The sequence below is a fragment of the Leuciscus leuciscus genome (genome assembly GCF_965113295.1).
Source record: "Leuciscus leuciscus genome assembly, chromosome: 1".
Lineage (NCBI taxonomy): Eukaryota > Metazoa > Chordata > Actinopteri > Cypriniformes > Leuciscidae > Leuciscus > Leuciscus leuciscus.
Window position 1 is genome coordinate 46,729,665 of NC_138725.1, and position 19,378 is coordinate 46,749,042.

Sequence of the window (19,378 nt, forward strand, 5' to 3'; positions counted from 1 at the left end):
CATTGCTTTAAATCAAAATGTCACTGCTGCAAGTCACTCAATTAAAAACATAAAATAAAAATAAAAGAGTTTGGCATGTATCAAATTACAGTTGTTTTATTTGTTTGGTACTCATATAATATCAAACATTTAACCCACCTCAGATGTGATGGAGGAGATATTCCTCTTCGGTCAGTATCATTACCATACTTTTTGGAAATGTCCTCAGACACAGTTTAGTAACAGCTCAGCCAACGTGCATTATTTATACAGGAATGAGCCAAACAGATAATGTTACTCTAAGTCAGTGTAGTTGATACATTTAAGGTGCCCTTCGCAGCTATTACGGGGAGCCCTCGCATACTTTCAGACACTTGCATCTGGAGCTATTGAAGGACACTACCTGCAAAACTCAAGAGGACAAAAAGTGTAACTGGAGTACTTTCCCAAGGCATGAAAAAGCTTGTAGAACATGACAAAAGGGATGCTGACATTCATGGATGCCTGAGATAAAGAGCCTTTTGTCTGTGGGAAATCTCTTGCCAAAATTAGCCCTACAGCCAAGGACAAGACACTGTCGGACATTTCTGAAATGTGAGGAATACACCTGTAAGGTAGAGTCCTGAACAAAAAGAGCTATCAGCATTTTGGCTTTTGCGTTGAGTTAAAATGATTTTGACTTGGGCTTACATTCAAGAGAATTATTAGATATAATTCATAACTTTTTTGTTGAACCTGGAATCCACATGGACCATTTGTGTAACTGTTTGAGTTTTCTGTCACTGACCACCCATTTTTGATACAGTGACGTATATTAGCATGACTTTTGGAGAAGGATAAAATGCCACCAAAGAAAGCAGACAAAGCTGCACCTAAGAAAGGTGACAAAGGAAAGGGGGAAGCAAAAGAAGATACAAAGGCAGCAAAAGATGACAAGAAAGGGGGAAAGGGAGGCAAAGATCCTCCTAAAGGGAAAGGGAAAGAGGATCCAAAGAAAGGAAAAGGAAAAGGCAAACCAGCTCCTAGTGAATCTGAGGAGGCTTCCGATGTGGAAAGGAGTGAGGTTGAGGACAGTGAGGCATTAGACGAAGAGGATGTGCAAAGTGAGGATGATGGTGGTAAAAGAGGGAAAGGGAAAGGGAAAGCTGCACTAAAGGGAGCATCCAAAGCTATGGCCGTGAAAGCTGTAGCTAAGCCAAAGCGTGGCCAAGCAGTGGAGGAAGGTGTTGATCCAAAAAAGCCACAACTTCAGCTAGGTAAAATGAAGGACATAAACCTGAAAGGGGCGTCTTCGGCTATGACAGGCTTTGCTCTTCAGGGTCAGCAGAATGTTGAAAAGAAAGAGGATGCAAAAGCTAATTTAAAAGGTGCTTCTAAAGTTCTTACAGGTCTGACAGGAAAGTCCCCATTTTTCTCAAAGCCAGCCCCAAAACAATCAAAAAGAGGGCTAAAAAGCACATCTAGGCTTTTCATGGGGCTATCTGGCAGCAAGAAGAAAAAAGGTATGACCCCAAAGGCATTACAAAGTACATCAAAGTTGTTTTCAGGCTTTGGAAAGTCAAAAGCTACAGAAGAAGACAAAAATAAAAAAGAGGAGGGTGGAAGAACATATTTATTACTCAATATTGGTGGAAAAGCAAATAAAAATGCAGCAGCCACCTCTGGACTGGGAGGCAAATTCAAAGGCTTCTTTGGTAAAAAGAAAACTGGAGCTGCACAATTCAAAAGTAAAGGATGGGCTCTGGGGAAGATAGCAGGAGCAGCAAACTGGTTAACTAATAAATTCATCTCATCCAAAACATCTGGAAGACTGGGTCGCTCTGTTCGTTATGACAGGTCAAGTGTGGGACAATATCAAGGCTATCAGAATGGAGGATATGAATATGACGAGGGTGAGTTCAGCTATGAGGAAGATGACTATGTTCAAAGTAGTTATAGCAGAAATAACCCCCGGGGACGTTATAGGAGCAGAAATCATGACAGCTATGGTGAGGGGCGCTTCAGAGGACCACATCAGTATGACTACTTTGAAGATGACCAGGAGTATTATGATTATCCTGAAGATGAGTATGGCTTTTATGATGAGGAGAATGATTATTATGATCCTATGTATGAGGATGAGTATGGCTATTTTGATGAAGACTATTACGATCAGTATCAGTATGATGTAAGACAACCATATGGTTATTATGATGATAGAGTCGACTATGATTACAGGCACCAGAGAATTGATGAATTTGGATACCCTGTTGATGGTACGGAATACTATGATGAATTGGGTTATGCTGTGGAAGATGAATTTGGCTACCCTGGTAATGATGTGGAATACTATGAATATGGATACTATCCAGAACAGTTTGACTATTATGGTGATCAGCAAAATTATTACATTCACTATGATGGTGTTTCAGATGCCAACATGACGTATCCAGGTTATCCATATGCATACAATCCAAATCAGTACATATACAATGGAGAAACCACAGCAGTTTACCTTGACTCTCAGATGGTTGCTAACCAGCCATTTATGTACACAGTGGAGGATGCCATGGAACCAACAGAACCCTCAGGAATGTATGGTAATGAATATGTACAAATACCAACAGAAGGAATATTGACTGAAGATTCATTCAGATTCCCAAGACCACAAGTAAAGTTGTTTGGAAAAGAAAAACTTGAAATTTCAAGTCCGATGCAATTCACCAGGAATGATGGGGAAATGATGATTCCAGACCAATATGAGAACCAATATGCATCACCCATGAGCCTTCCTTTATATACTCCACAGCAATCAGAAGCTGTACAAAGGTCATTTTCTCCCACGCCTATTTTCATTCAGCAAACACCAGCATCTTTTATACCACCTGGTAGTCCCATTTTAACCAGAACACCCCAAATGCCATCCTCACCTGTTCTTCAGGCAAGACACTTTTCGTCTCCAATGCCAGTGTCACCTGTCCCAAGTAGACATTATTTTGGGCCTGTTGGACTCATACCACTCTCAACACCATCATCTCCGGTTTTGTCTGCAAGGAGATTTGATCCCACTATGGTTGAACCAGTATCTTCCCATTTAGTCTATCCAGATCCTATGTTTCAGAGACATGATTTTCCACATGAAAATGTCCAACCAACAATGAGACAATTTAACAATCTCCCCTCACCACAGCTCTCCTTAAGACAAAGTAATTTTTCACCAGGTCGAAGCAGCCCTCTACCTCGCCAAAGATCTGATATGTATGAGGAAATGTATCCAAGGTTCTCACCAAGGCAGTCAAGAATATTTAGCCCAACATCATACAATAATAATGCACAAAGGCAGTTATCTCCCATTCAAAGGAGAAAATTTAGCCCCCCTTCTTCTCCACAACTGTCCAGACGAGCACCATCACCTTTAGCTTCTTTAAGGGGAAAATCTCCAACACCCCAGAGAAAACCATTTGGTTCTAGAGCACCATCCCCTCTTGTTAATGGAAGAGAGAGTCCTCCAATGTCTCCAAGAGGCTCAATGAGAAGGAGAAGTCCTCCTTCTTCGCCTAGACCAACACTGAGGCAAAGTTCCCAGGCTAGTCCTGCCCCTCCAATAAAATCTCGTTTCAGGCCAATTGGTAGAAGCAATCAGGACTCTTTCATGTCATCAAGATCTATCAGGAAAAGTTCTTTTTCACCACAACCATCTTTACGGAGGAGGAGTCCTCCACGGTCTCCAACAATAGGCCAACAGTCACTAGAAGAGAGCTCTCCATACCCACTTCACAGAGCCACATCTCCCACCCAAAGGCCGGTGTCTCCGAGACCAATATCCCCTTTTGCCTCTAGATCTCAGAGACCTCTTTCCCCATCACCATCAGCATTTTCTGGCAGAATTCAACATGACAGACAACATCTACCAACTCGTTCCTCTACACGTAGATTCAGAGGATTTGGTGGCAACAAAGTGCCAATGGGAACAGTTAAGCCATCTCCTGTTAATCCAATTTTCCAAAGAAAAAGTCATCATGGCACTCCTCAAATGCAAAACGTTGCTCCGTTCAGATCTTCAGTCCATAATGTACCCATGAGTTCAGGAGCTTTGAATCAGAGTGCTAGATCCTCACCCATCATGTTGGCAAGACAAGGTTCCAGACCAGCAGGTTTTCAAGACTCAAAGAGATTCTTTCCATCTGGAACACCAAATCCACAGAGAGGGTTTCATAGACCTGTTGGGAGAGGGCGTCCTGTTGTGAGAGTACCAATAAGTCCTGTTCCTCTCAGACAATCAATAAGAGGCCAGAACCATCCTCTTGTAATGAATGCTCAACCACCTTTTCACCAACATGTTCCAATAAAACGGCCAGGGGTACCTTCACCACAATTCTCTGTAAGACATGTTCCAACCCCTTGTCCGTCACCTCAGCTTTCAGTGAGAGCTGGTTCACCAATGTCTGTACGCTCTCCATCGCCGATCCTCTCACAGAGAAATGCTCTGCATAATGAATTAATCAATCGCGCCTCACTCAGATCACAATTTCCATTGAGTAGCACACCTCAGCCTCAGGTAATAACTGAATTTGCCCAGACAGTTGAACAAGGGCCATCTCCTCTACTAACAAATGCTTTACAGAACCCGCATCTTGCTGCTGCTTCATTCAGTTCACCTCTTCCAAGGTTTAAATCCCCAATGTCACAGATTAACCAAAGTTTATCTCAGAGCTCTTCTCCAGGCTTATCAAATGCATTACAAAATCCACTTCTTCGTAATGCCACTTACCGCTCACCTCTGCAAAGGTCTGCATCTCCTCATTCTATAGTGGCACCTCAAGAGGTTCAGGTAATCAATCAGAATTATTCTCCAATGCTCTCTAATGCAATGCAAAACCCTTACCTACGTAATGCCTCCCTCACTTCCCCACTGCAAAGAAGCACATCTCCATATTCTCCCACAGCAGCTCAGCAGGTACCACAGAACATTTTGCAATCTTCTTCAGCACTAACTAATGCACTACAAAATCCTCAATTACGCAGTGCCTCATATATCTCACCTCTTCAGCGAAATACATCTTTATATGCTCCGGTGATGTCACAGCCTGAACAGCAAACATCGGTATTATCAAATGCACTTAAGAATCCTAACTTAAAAAATGCATCCTATACCTCTCCTTTACAGAGGAACCCTACTCCTTTCCTTCAAGCACAGGATTATTCCTCACCTTTGTCAAATGCATTAAAGAATCGAAACCTTCAAGGTGCTTCCTTTCGGCTACCTGATGGATCAATAATATCTAGAAATGCATCTTCTACCTCTCCTTTACAGAGGAATCCTACTCCTTTCCTGCAAGCACAGGATTTTTCCTCACCTTTGTCAAATGCATTAAAGAATCGAAACCTTCAAGGTGCTTCCTTTCGGTTACCTGATGGATCAATAATATCTAGAAATTTAGGAGGCCAAAAAGAGGAGGCTACTACATCTGTTCTGTCAAATGCTTTGCAAAATCCCGGTCTCCGGAAAGCAACTTATAGGCTCCCTGATGGTACGATAATGAGAAATGAGCCAGCACAACCAGCTCAATCTTCTTCACTGCTATCCAATGCTCTTCAGAATCCAAACATTCGAAAAGCAAGTTACAGGCTTCCTGATGGAACACTTGTATCCAATAGCACTGATCAAACCGTGGACACAACAAAATCCTCACCATACTTGGGAAGTGCTCTACAGAATATTAACCTACGTAAATCTTCCTATAAACTACCTGATAGTACTCTTTTTTCCCGAAACCAACCAGCAAAGCAGCCACCCTCACCACATCTTTCAAGTGCACTTCTGAACTCAAACCTTCGTAAGGCTTCTTACAGACTTCCTGATGGAACACTTTTGACTAAGAGCTCTGAACAGGAACCAGAGCCATCAATTTCATCTCATTTGTCAAGTGCATTACAAAATGTTGGTAAGACCAACTATCGCTTACCTAATACCTCCGGCCTGTTTAGAAATCCTAAACAAGAGCAAGCTCCCTCTTCAATGCTGTCCGGTGCCCTCCAGAACCAAAACCTTCGTAAAGCATCTTACAGATTGCCTGATGGATCAATCATGACAAGAGGTAAACCAGCTCAAAGTGAATCTTCCACTTCACCCTTTCTGGGAAATGCCTTGACGAATGTTAACTTACGCAAAGCCTCCTACAAGTTGCCGTCGACACTGGGACGCTCTCCAGAGGACCCAAGGTACGCAGTAGTGACCCCTCAGATTCAGGGTCAGTCTGGTGAACACTGGGCTCAAAATCAAATAATAGATCTTCATGAGCCAGATGATGTCTGGTCTTCAGAAAGAGTCCTCCCTCATCATACTGTTCAGAACCTCACAAAATGGTCCATGTATAGGGATGAAGAACTGGAGAATTTTGTCGTCCCTGTGTTTCCTGGCCAAGAGACAGATAGCACAGAACCTGCATGGCTACCAAATAGAGAAGGTGAACCTCAAGGGAACTGGTATGACAAGGTAACATAACTTGCATATAGTTACTCTTTATAAGAAAACATTGCTCAGCTTTTAATTGCTATCTATAATTTTTCTACAGTGGAAACAAAAACAAAAATAATAGTTCAATATCTGTTAGATATCAATATCTAAAATAATGCAATTGTATGACTGAAGATTCAGGTTAAAACAATTACATTAAAAATGCTGAAATTTTGATTTAAAACTATGGGTCAAAAATGATGTTGGGCAATGTCAAATATCAAAGGAAAATATTATGACTTTGGTATTGACTGGATATTAGACAATATAGACTAGGGTTGGATGGATGATTTGATACTGTATTTAAATTTGTGTATACTTAAAATATACAATGCACCAAAATACACCTGCCATGCCAGCTATATCACAACAGCGTACAGGTATTATTTCAATAGACCTTAGCCGTAGTAGCATATTTAATTTTTGACAGGAATGAAAACAATGCCATGAGGGATAGAAGTACAGTGTGTTCAATGAATTGTACTATTGTTTAACAACATGCCAGTTGCTGATGAAACATCTTTCCAAAAATCTTTCAGTAGACAAGAACTCAATAAAATAGTTTATGTCATTGCAAAGACTATAAGACTTGCAAGTATATCCCTCACAGCCTCATTTTCATGTAAAATTCAATATTGCGTCTCTACCCTGACTAAGGTCTATATTATAGTGTGAAATACTGGCTTTATATCATGTTTGGTTTAGGCCTACACATTGTTTACACAATATTTTTCTTTTACTGAAATGATTTTTAGATGTACTCAATTCGAAGTCTGCCCACAATGCTGTATCGTGAACGTGCAGAGGAGGATGGGTTTGAGGACATGACACAGCTTGAGTATGAGATTATTGAATAAGATAAATGCTATATATAATGAAATTTTGTGTTCACTTTTAAATGCTTTCATAAAAAATAAAACTCTTTTCAGGGACCTGCATGAAGGAACTGTGTTGCTGAATTTAAAGAAAAGATTTGACCGCAATTTGATATATGTAAGTCAAATGCAAAGTCTACTACACAAGGAATTAATTTGTTTCTTTATGACTAAAAGCTATACATGTGTTTCTTTAGATCTAAGAATAATGTATTTTGTAATGTATATATAAAACAAACATTAAAACACTTTTATTCTGTAAATATTTTAGTACAAAGAGTTTTGGGTGAATTTAAAAAGGAAATTAAACAATGATGTGTTTGAAAAACTATGTTTCTTTTGTTTGTTTTGTTCCAAGACTTACATTGGAAGTATTCTGGTGGCTGTTAATCCCTACAAGATGTTCAACATCTACGGAACAGACATGGTTCTACAACACAAAGGGCATGCACTTGGAGAGAATTCTCCGTATGTTCTTTCATTCATTAATTAATTCATAATACTTTTAACCCTTTACTTTAAACTTCAGTAGTATTTAACCGGTACTTAAGATGATCGCGTTTTTTTTAATCAATGCTAGGCTAATTCCTTATACAGTATTTTACTTTTTTCTTAAATGTTTTGAACTTATCAATTGTGTTTGCAGACATCTATTTGCTATTGCAAATGCCTCATACACAAAAATGATGGATGCCAAAGAAAACCAGTGCATTATAATCAGGTAGGATTACATTTTAGGTAAACATGTAAGATTATCTCACAGAATGTAATATTTTCAATATTTTTAAAAAATATTTATATTTGAACATTGTTCAACTAACCTAACTCATAATGTGTTTTTGGAAAGATTAATTAAAAGAACAGACAGCATTCAAATAGCTAAGATAATCTATGTCCTGTCACCTTAAGTAGTCTTTTACACTGATGGAGCCATCAGTGTCAGTTCTACTTGACACAGCTGATCGCCTGGAACACTTTAAACCTAGCTCTGACGGAGATACCTGTAAGGAAAGACTACTGATGTCTAGGCCATGATTGCACCAGCAGATCATGTCTCTGTGAAATGCACCCATGCCTGTTCAGAGTAGCTGGAACGACAGTCCCAATCAAGCATTCAATTTCACTTCTGTCTGATGATCAGCCACCTCGCTCATTACTTAAGTGCATGGCAAAAGACAAGAAAATCGGTTCCTCCCATGCCAAGCCGCATTCTATGCCAATTAAGTAGTTAAACTGGTACTTTAGGGGGTTAGAGTCATCATGTGGTCTAAATGTGCTTATTGTCTTTCAGTGGGGAGAGTGGCTCTGGTAAAACAGAGACCACAAAGCTAGTTCTCCGGTACTTAGCCGCAATACATCACAAACAGAACGTCACACAGCAGGTATGAGTTAAGCTAATAAAATCTTTGAAAACTCAGTTCATGCACATTTTATAACTTATCTTATCTTCTATTTTACTTTTATATGCTATCATACAGATTGAGGTATTGTACTTTTGCGTGTGCCTTCTGTTGTTTGAAACCTTTATATGTTGCATGGCGAGTTGCACTTTGTGATATGCAAGTGTGCAAAAGTTTTTTTTTTATTACTTATGGAGTATTAAACAATTTAACAGAAGTGGTGAATAATCTATGAAAAGTATCTTCAACTAAAAGAATATCACATGCTTTCTAGAAACAGTAAAGCAAAAAAAAAAGCAAAAAAAAAAAAGAAGCTATTTTGGATTGCTATATGGAAGATCGTAAATATTAAGACTGGCTGTCAGGCTGATTGGCTTCAATCTTTAAAAAATTGCATTTTCTCTTATTACACTGGCAGATTATTATGACGTTATAAACAGGTTCAGAAACAAGTGTGAAAAAAAACTCCCTGTGCAGTAAGACAAAATACATTTAAGATACAATCTATGAACAAAAGTCTCATGCAGTGTTGCTTCTCAAGTAAATTTATCTTGATTTAAGTATTTTATATAGTTTAATATGAAAACAAGACAAAACTATTAATAATATGTTTGTTTGTTTTTGCAGTTATTGCTACATCCTTCTCACATATTAATGTATGGCTTAATCTACAGATTCTCGAAGCAACGCCTCTTTTAGAGTCTTTTGGAAATGCCAAAACCGTACGGAATGATAACTCCAGCCGATTTGGGAAATACATGGAAATATTTATGGAAGAGTAAGTTCATCAATACCAAATCTCTTTACAATGTTATTGATGTTATTGACACCTAGCAAGAGGAAACACTTGTGGGGTACCTTTACAACTGAAAGAGGCTAACAGGATCAAGATTCACATGGTGCTGGTTAAAATGACTGTATGTTAGAGTACATGGGTTAAGTTGCAAATTACATATTAATGCTTGTCTGATTTTCCTGCTCCAAACAGAGGGGTAATCAGCGGTGCCATAACCTCACAGTATCTACTTGAAAAGTCCAGGATTGTGTTTCAGGTATTCTTCATAATGCTCATAGATATTTAAAATAATCATTTATTAAACCAATTCTTTATAGACAACCACAATGTAAATTTTTCTCTATTTCCTTCATTTTTTTTCTCAGGCCAAAGATGAAAGAAACTATCACATTTTTTATGAGATGCTTGCAGGCCTTCCTTCACAGCAGAAGCAGTCTTTCTACCTTCAAGATGCTGAGACGTATTATTACCTCAATCAGGTGAGGCCATGGTTTAATCAACTAGCTTATTATTATAGCAAAAAAAAAAAATTAACTAGACGGTTGTTCTCTTTCATGGATGCTCTATTTGGTTGCAAGGGTGGCGACTGTGAGATTGTTGGCAAGAGTGATGGGGAGGATTTCCGCAGGCTCCTAAGTGCCATGGAAATACTTCACTTCAGTGCTGAAGACCAGAACGGTATCTTCAGAGTCCTGTCTTCCATCCTACACTTAGGAAATGTCTTCTTTGAGAGATATGAGGTATATTGAAACTCAAACAAATGGTTGCATCCTCCTCACTTGGATTCCCCTCATGTTGCTGCACTATAATGCTCTATTTCAGTGGTGCAATGCGATAAGTTTGATTTTTTTGACAGACTGAATCTCAGGAAGTGGCATCAGTTGTGAGTGCTCAGGAGATCCGAGTGGTGGCTGAACTTCTACAGATTTCCCCAGAGGGTCTACAGAAGTCCATTACTTTCAAAGTTACGGTAAAAAAACCCTGCCTCATAATGTCTTCAGTACTAGATAAAAGATACACCTTGTACATGACAAAAGATAATGTAGGTTGATTTTTTTGGATATGTTATAGCCTTTATTTAGTGGTATTTGCATGCTATCCATGCAGAACTGTACTCACATTACCCACTTTTAAGGCCAATTTCACACTTCACCGACAGATGCCGACCAACAGCACCAGACGCGTTCGTTGGGTTTTGTCGGATCAGTGAGTTTGTTGTGTTGGTTTTCACTGATTGAACTTATTCAGTTGGCATTTGTCGGGTTGTGGAATGTCTAAGAATGTCTGAGAAGTGACACACTGTAATCTGGTTATTGTCCGCGTTGGTCGCCGTCTGTCGGTGCAGTGTGAATTGCCCATGTCAATCCTTTATTGACTTTCATATTATTCGTCAGCACTGAAAATGAAAACAATATCCCTAGTTTGTCTTCCTCTTATCCAACTTTTATAGGAGTACCTTTATTACAGTGCCAATATAAAATATACTTATAGTGAGGATTATTATATAAACTAGACTCAAAACATTTGGACACTTAAGGCACATTTAAAATGTGTTTTCATTGCCTTAGGTAATACAATTATCCTACCACATTGTTATCTTGTTGTATTAGATAATTAAAAGAGCAAATCATTGCAAAACCATCATAACTAACTTTTGCAATGACTTTTGCACCCAACTGGTACCATAGGTGATTTTCGCACAGATGTAGTTTATCAAAATAACTATAATACTACACTGACGTATGACAAAGTGTCAACTTCTTGGTTTTAAATGTTTGCTTGAAAGGCTTGCTGTCTTTCTCTACACTAGATGATGCTTGCATTGTCATACTTTGTCATATATTTTTAAGTGTGACCATATTTTTGCGGCCACTGTATATTGCGTATTTCACTGTTTGAGACAGAGTGGACTCGAGGATATCAACAGGAAGTGTCCGCATCTCACCTCTAGACCTTACATGACCTCCTGGCAGAACTCACACATCAAGGCCCCATGCCAAGTATCAGCACACTGTTAGTGAAGGTTTTATCATTACATCAGTTTCATTAAAGTCCTTTGGAAACACGATCCAAATGCTAACACTGTTCAATTTGACAGCAAGCACAAGGCACCAAAACATAGCCGCAAATGGTGCGTATTAGCCCCAATCCCTCATATAGTATAACATGGCAAGCTGATTATGGCAGGGCAGCATGCCATATCCCTATGGCAACCAGTGTAACCCAGTCAGGGAAAACCCAGGGTAGAAACAGACATCAAGAGGCCTTAAAGCAATATGAGGCTCCCATCATAGACTGTGTTACAGATCCTAAGAGTGTAGCAGATGATACCATTCAACCCTCTACAGGGGTGCCACCAAGAGGCCTGTCGCAGTATTAACCCTGCTTAACCAGTTCACCACAAACACAGTAAACTTGTGTTGTTATTCCAAAACCTAAAAGGCAGTTCTACCGTGAATACAATGTGATCAAAAGGACAGTGAAACAAAATTTCACTTTAGAGAGCAACAGTGTCTTGCACTGCAAACTCCCTTTTTCAGCAGCCTTGGTTCCACAAGTATTTTTCCCATTCATTCCTAGAGAATTTTTAATAGCTTTTACATTTAACAGCCTTAATGAGGGAAATAACTACAATATCATGAAGCATTATTAATGAAATAATTGAATGAAAAAATATAAAAACAATGGAGAAATATAAAATGATTAATTTATAGATGTTTATCATATATAAAGAAACAGTCTATTTTAAAGGGTTAGTTCATCCAAAAATTCGGATTTCATCAAAAATATCTTAATTTGTGTTCCGAAGATGAATGAGTGTCTTACGGGATTGGAACGACATGAGGGTGAGTAATTAATGATAGAATTTTCATTTTTGGATGAACTAGCCTATCCCTTTAAGTCTATTACTAAATATGCATAATATATACAATACATTTAGTTTGAGAGCATAGGGAGACTAACTCATTTACATCATTTGCAATGTTTCATGGGAGTGGTTGGGCACTAAAGTGTTTGATTATCTGATGGTGGTTTAGTTTTTCACCATGAATTCCACTGTTGAACAGGATTCTAAAAAAATATATATAAAAAAAATTGAAATAGTGCAGGCTGATGGCTTAAAACAAAAGCATATATCATCTAACAACTTCATAGCTCACAGTAGGTCTGTCTTAAGAGGTTTATAAGTTATCATTCAAAATCCCCATGTGGAGAAAACGCATGGGATTTTTATTTCCAGAACCTGACTGTTGCACTTTACAATCCTCAATCAAACAGAACAATGTTATGACAGATTAGCTTCTATTTCAATCTAATTATTTATTAAATCAATTCATGAAAAACCTAGGCCCAGTAGTAAAATATCTCAAATGTGTCAATCAAACCAAATAGAGAGCTTATTTAAATAGAGTTCCTATTCAAACCTGATATGTCTGAAACTATCCAATATTCCACACCAACAAAGGTAAAGTGAAGGTAAAGTGTTTTAAGTTCCATCATTCCTTGTCCAGCAGCTTCTGTAAATAAAGAAGAATCCAGGGATTTTAAGATCGTTTCATAAGATTTCCTTATGAACTACCAATTGTTTCCATTCCACATATTTTCCATCTGAGGTATCAAGAGCTGATTCCTCAACCTTCCTCTGGTGGAGACCATCAACATGTCCGTGTTCTGTTTCAGCATCTTTCCTCACATCAGATCCACATCAATTCCTAATTTCAGATGTATCATTGGAAGTATCATTGGATGCTTTACACAGCATCTTGTTTTAGATCAGCCTTTGTCTAAGTCTTGGTCAGAGCCAGTGCTCATCAATCTTCACAGTCCCATTGCCATGTTAAAATGTGCTAAGGCGTTTAGACTACTACTCATGGCTGCTATGGTGACACCTTTGAGGTTCCTTCAATGTAATTTAGCTAATTCTTTTCATTAGAGGAACAGGTACTCTCTACGTAACAGGAGAAGGCCATACTCAAAGTAATTTCCCTTTGTCCAATTGAATTGGACGGAGATCTCATGCTACCAGGCTTTTCTTATCTGATGAAACCATAGACCTTATTCAGAGCAGCGCCATGACAGGTATGAAAGTGAGGCTGTGAGGGATAGACTTGCCGTGTTTCCAATGGCATCCGCTGTAAAAAAAGCTGTATAAAGCTGCTAGATTACTTACAATTTTCCACAGCTTATATTGTCGGGAGTTTTTTGTCAACTGAAAGTTCTTGGAAAGATATTTTCCCAGTGTTTCATGAGCAGAACAATCCAAAAACCCATTAAATAACAGTACAGCCCATTGAAGAGATGCATGTCTGTCCCTCACAGCCTCGCTTTCATTCCCATTAAAAATCAAAGATGGCGCTGCTGTGGATAAGGTCTATTAAGCCCTGCTTTCAGACATCGACACCAGGTGAGACTGATCTATCCAAGTAAAGTGAATGAGAAGGGGAATTCTTCTACAACAACGTTAAACTATTTAAGAAAATATTTATTTATTTATTATTTAAAGCCCTAATGTCATAATTTGAAAGGAATTAGTATAGTCTTGCCACAGATGCCGGGATGTGTTTACAATACAGACACTAGTGCTGTAGGCTGGTCCACTTAAGGACCATATCAGTTTTAATTTGCCTAAAAATACTGTCTTAGCATTAGCAACATTTCATCTCAAGAGATCAACAATATTTCTACAAAGCTGGTTTCCAATAAAAGTGGTGTGTTTTATTATAACAGAATGTCCCAGGTCACCCTTTTCGGATTTGTTTCCAGTATTTCGGGTATTTCAGTAATTCTGTACTTTCTTAGGAAACAATGAGGGAGAAGATCTACACGCCCCTGACTGTTGAGAGTGCAATTGATGCCAGGTAGGGAAACTCCTACAAAGCATTTCTATATGCTCAGTTAGACTTTGCTAATTTCCAAATAAATAAATGTTTCTAAATAAAAACAATTGGAAGCTTGCTTCCACCACGGAATAAAAAACAATTAAAAAAGGTAATCGCAACTTTTTATAATTTTTTTTCCCACAGTTACAAATTTATATTTCACAATTTGGACTATTTTCCCCTCAGGGAGGAAAAATTCTGTTTTCTAAATTTTAAGGCCAGACAAGTAGTTTGTTGAGGGGTAGTTTGTAAAGAAGAACTACACGCCTGCGCACATATATATTCAAACGCGCATACCTATAGACCTTATGTAGCCCCGCCCCTTTTCAGCGCTGGCTCGTTGTCTTTTGACTTCCGGTCTGTATTTTCACAGCGATCTTGCGTATTTATGAATGAACGGCTCATTTTAAAATCTTCCCGGTCTACTGACATTTGTTAAGACATCTGCTTTAAACATTACAATCCTCATGATAACTTTCGTTAACTTTACAGTAAGTAAATCCACTTCAAAAGCTAATTACTCCTGGACAGCAATGCCATAGAAATATACAGAGCGACCGCAAAAACGGAAGTTCAAAGACAATATTCTAAAGATGGCGGCGCCCTCGTTTCTCTGGCGCATAAGGCCTATAGACTAAACACGTAATACGCATGTGCACGCCATCAGCATTCTCACAGGTTCGCGTTTTTAAAGTTTGCGCAGAGAGAACTTAAAGCTACACTGTGTAGGATTTTCTCCCATCTAGCGGTGAAATTGTATATGACTACCAACTGAATATTACTTTCTAGCCCCTCCCATTCCGAGGGCGTTTTAACTCCTACGGTGGCCGGCAGTCGCGAGTAATCTCCCCTTCGCATTCGTCACGGTGAGTGCCAGTGAGTGTAAAAGCGCGAAAGGCGAAGCTTGAATTTCCAGGTATGTCCAGAGAATGTCTAATTAGGGGAGAACTTCCACTCTCAGTAAACTTCCGGCTTCTGAACTGGTTGCAGTTCCACTCTGGTTCCATATGAGGGCGCTCACAGGACGAGTGCAGAATGAATGGAGGTCTATGGAGCTATACCCCTCAAAATCCACTTTTCTCAGGATATAATTTTTTGTCTAGTAATTTGAATGTTGTATTCGAAAGGAGATGCAAAGAAATTACACATTGCTGGGTGTTCGATTTTTTAGAGTCACTTATTTGCTTTAAAAAGTATTTTGCGCTCTGCACTTTCTTTTCTCTCGAGGCATCGGCAACACAGCTGACACAGGTAAATACACGTGCTAGAAGAGTTTTTGTTTTGTTGTTTTAAAAGACCACGCCGAAAATACACGGATGCCACGATGCCATCAAGCGGTATCTCTAGTCGTAATCAGTCCTTCACTGACAAATCAGCGTTCATTAGCAGAATGCTATGTGTTATGGGCAACAACAACTATTAACCCATGTTGAACTTGCAAAACCAATCAAATCTGAGATTTCTCAACGGTAATCGGGTGAAAGAGACAAATTTAGCCGTCTAGCTCCATAGACTCCCATTAATTTTGCACTCATGGGCGATCGCCCCCAGTGGAACTCTGGTGGAACTACAACCAAAATTCGGTACAATAGGACTTAATAGGGAGTGGCCAGGCTCTCCGTAGACGGGCTCTGGTATGTCCCCTTTAGCTAATGTATTTTCAAGATGGAGGCGCAACATGGCTTCCGCCCATGCTTCCGCCATTCGAGCGACTCGCTCGTATGTATTCTGAATGGCAGATTCTACGCTTACGAGAATACTTGATTAGTTGGTGGAAGTAAATACACACGAATGAGCACATATAATTTTGAAAGAACAAAGTGGTTTTTTTTGCTAAGAATCAGCTTAAAAAATTACACAGTGTAGCTTGAAGGGTTTTTTGTTACGATTTCGTGTTAATGGCCCCTAACTAATGATCGTAGCGACGGAAGTGCATCATCAAAACTAACTTTAGCTGCTCTAGAGCTGCTATAAAACCAAAACAATCTCTGTTATTTTAATTTCCTATTATCACTGTAATTGAAACAATCTATATTGTTAAAAGCGCTATATAAAAGAAGGTGACTTGACTAGACTCAGAATTGAGAGTTAATATCTCACAATTCTTACCTTGTCTTGAAATTCTAACTTTTTTTCTCAGAATTGTGAGACATAAATTCGGAAAATGCAAGAACAAAAATATCAGAAGTGTGATATACAAATTTGCAAATATAAATTTGCAATTAAAAAGGTAATTGAGACTTTTTATCTCAAAATAATTTTTTTTGTTCTCGCAATTCTTGTCGGAATTGTGAAATAAAAAGTCATAATATATAAACATATTGTTTTGAATTGTATTTTTATTGTATTTTTATTTTACTTGTACATTTTCTAAAAGCTTCAACTAAGAAAAAAAATTGTTCATTACAATTTACAAAACTTGTTCTACAAGTTCTGGAACTTCCGCCAGATGTAGCCAACATCTTTCTACAACATCGCTTTGGTGTAACGCGTGTGTGTGTGTTTTACCTGTCAAGCGATGTTGTAAAAGCGCGCGCGGCATCTGCTTTCAATCGCTGTGAAGTTATCAGCATCCTCCAGGGATGATAAGTTTAACGATGTTCACTCTCGTCTTGCTTCTTTTTTTGGATTCGTCGCTTTTTGCTCTTTATTCCATTGCTTTGTAAGCCATTTTTCGCATCGCAATGACAAATCGCGAACATTTCGCACTCTACAATCTCCTGAATTTTTCGTCTGTCCCCCTCTCAGCGTCCGGTTTACCTGTTGGCGCGGTAAATGATTGACAGGCAGAAAGGGCATCAAAAAAACTTCTCAGTGGCTGAATCTGAAGAGGCCCGTTATGTCAGTTATATTTTTTCAGCAAGTAGGATACATTTCTGAATAATTCCATAAAAATCACTTAAAGTAACTTCAAGTGAAGTTGTTCGACAAGACTTCTAGAATTCAATAAAAATGTACAAAGAATGCAATTCACAAGGGGGTTTAATAAATAATAAAATAGGCTAGGCCTACTATATGGATTTTTTTTTTTTTTTTTTGTGAAAAACACTAATTGAAAAAAAAAAAGAGATGCATTGCATTAACCGTGCTTGCATTTTAATGCATTGTATTTTTAGGGCTTGCATTTTTGTGGGTTGAAATTCAACATGGTTGAATATTTAAGCTGTGAATATTTAAATTCAAAACATTTCACACACATTTTCGTTTTTAAAAATGTAATTAATTGCATGTATTAGGTATTGAGGGAAACCCCAGTTCTGAAGCAGGCTCAGCGATATAAAGTTAAGGAAACTAAACAACTGAGAGAAATATGTGTCTACTACCTCAGATTTAACGTTTGTATGTAGGCTACAACGTACAGATGTACATCAGCATCGGGGAATCAGCTTTTCCATATTTAGCTACTACTGGTCCTGATAAACATCACACAAACTGACCATTTGCTCCATTTCGGTAAATTCATTTTATGAATGAATGACTCTCTCACCCGTTGCTTGCTTGCACCTCCTGCTGGTGAGGCCTATTTTGCAATTCAACAAGTTTTTTTGTTTCAAAAACATTTGTCATTATTTTACTTCCATAGACTGAGCAAGAATTAAATATGGAATTGAAAAAAAGAAAGCAATGAACATTCAGATGTAGAGTATTACAACTAAAATCAGTGTCATTAAAAATACAACTTTCTCTGCATTGACCGTTGCGGTAATCAGATTATGGTAATTTCCCCTCTCAAACATAACAGAGATGCAGTTGCCAAGATCCTGTATTCCCTTCTGTTCAGCTGGCTAACAGACAGAATAAATAGGCAGGTTTATCCTCGGAACGAAGCACTATCTATCTCCATCCTTGATATCTATGGATTTGAGGTATGGCGCTGCAACTTGTTTTCCCACAACAGTAAAAGATTTTGCTAATACTCTTCATTGCGGTAAAATTTGGATTGCATTCGACTGAATCTCACTTTTTTGTGCTTTGTAGGATCTTACCTTCAACAGCTTTGAACAGCTTTGCATAAATTATGCAAATGAGTACCTTCAGTTCTTTTTCAACAGGGTCATTTTTAAAGAAGAACAAGTAAGCTGTCTCTGTTCACTCTAATCTTCTGAGAAACTGCACGTGGTATGCATCTGAAAAAATTATTTTCTTTTGAATGTGCAAGGATGAATATAGCAGAGAGCAAATCAACTGGGAAGAGGTGCCTTTCTCTGACAACCAGGCCTGCATAGATCTCATTGCAGCAAAGCCACATGGGATACTCCGAATTCTTGATGATCAGAGCGGGTTTCCACAGGTGTCATTTCTTCTTAATGTCCATTGATGTTCTTGTTAGTATTTATCTATTCATCACTATTAGTTTGCATCATTTGCATTTTAATTAACCTCCTTTTGAACAAATTTCCTCTAGGCTACAGACCATACCTTCCTTCAGAAATGCCACTATCACCATGGCAACAATCCACTGTATTCCAAGCCAAAAATGCCTCTCCCTGAATTTACTATCAAGCATTTCGCTGGGAAGGTCTCCTATCAGGTGCATTTAAACTACTTGTCTTGAACCATCAAACATTTAAATTATTCCCTATAAAGTATTAGTGGAGGAATAGACCAAACTTTTTGTGATTGAAAACATGCTTCACAGGTCCATAAATTTCTGGATAAGAATTACGATCAAGTTCGCCAGGATGTTCTTGACCTTTTTATTCATAGCAAAAACAAGGTAAGAGAAATGATTTAACTACCATGAGCCAGGAATGAAATGACCCCAATAAACTGACCCGTATCTCGCTGTGGTTTTAGATGGTTGCATATCTGTTTATGAGCTATGCTGAGGCCCTCAACCAACAGAGATCTCATGTTGGGAAGAACAGCACGGTAACACGGCGCCATCAGGCCTCAACAGTGGCGGCCAAGTTCCAACAATCCCTCATGGAGCTCATTGAAAAGATTGAGAG

The 19,378-nt window shown here is 38.6% G+C and overlaps 1 protein-coding gene across 2 annotated transcripts in view; it reads left to right on the forward strand.

Moving 5' to 3' along the window:
* Window positions 1-19,378, forward strand: part of myo15aa (myosin XVAa) — a 51,326-nt gene that overhangs the window by 6,652 nt on the left and 25,296 nt on the right. For both annotated transcript variants that reach the window (XM_082167000.1, XM_082167001.1), the window contains exons 2-18: window positions 7,231-7,313; window positions 7,405-7,468; window positions 7,709-7,818; window positions 7,997-8,071; window positions 8,642-8,732; window positions 9,425-9,528; window positions 9,739-9,802; window positions 9,912-10,025; window positions 10,125-10,286; window positions 10,403-10,516; window positions 14,347-14,405; window positions 18,169-18,292; window positions 18,405-18,500; window positions 18,586-18,717; window positions 18,832-18,957; window positions 19,066-19,143; window positions 19,224-19,378. In XM_082167000.1, coding sequence (XP_082023126.1) covers window positions 7,231-7,313; window positions 7,405-7,468; window positions 7,709-7,818; window positions 7,997-8,071; window positions 8,642-8,732; window positions 9,425-9,528; window positions 9,739-9,802; window positions 9,912-10,025; window positions 10,125-10,286; window positions 10,403-10,516; window positions 14,347-14,405; window positions 18,169-18,292; window positions 18,405-18,500; window positions 18,586-18,717; window positions 18,832-18,957; window positions 19,066-19,143; window positions 19,224-19,378 — 1,751 coding nt within the window. The remainder of the gene's footprint in view (window positions 1-7,230; window positions 7,314-7,404; window positions 7,469-7,708; window positions 7,819-7,996; window positions 8,072-8,641; window positions 8,733-9,424; window positions 9,529-9,738; window positions 9,803-9,911; window positions 10,026-10,124; window positions 10,287-10,402; window positions 10,517-14,346; window positions 14,406-18,168; window positions 18,293-18,404; window positions 18,501-18,585; window positions 18,718-18,831; window positions 18,958-19,065; window positions 19,144-19,223) is intronic.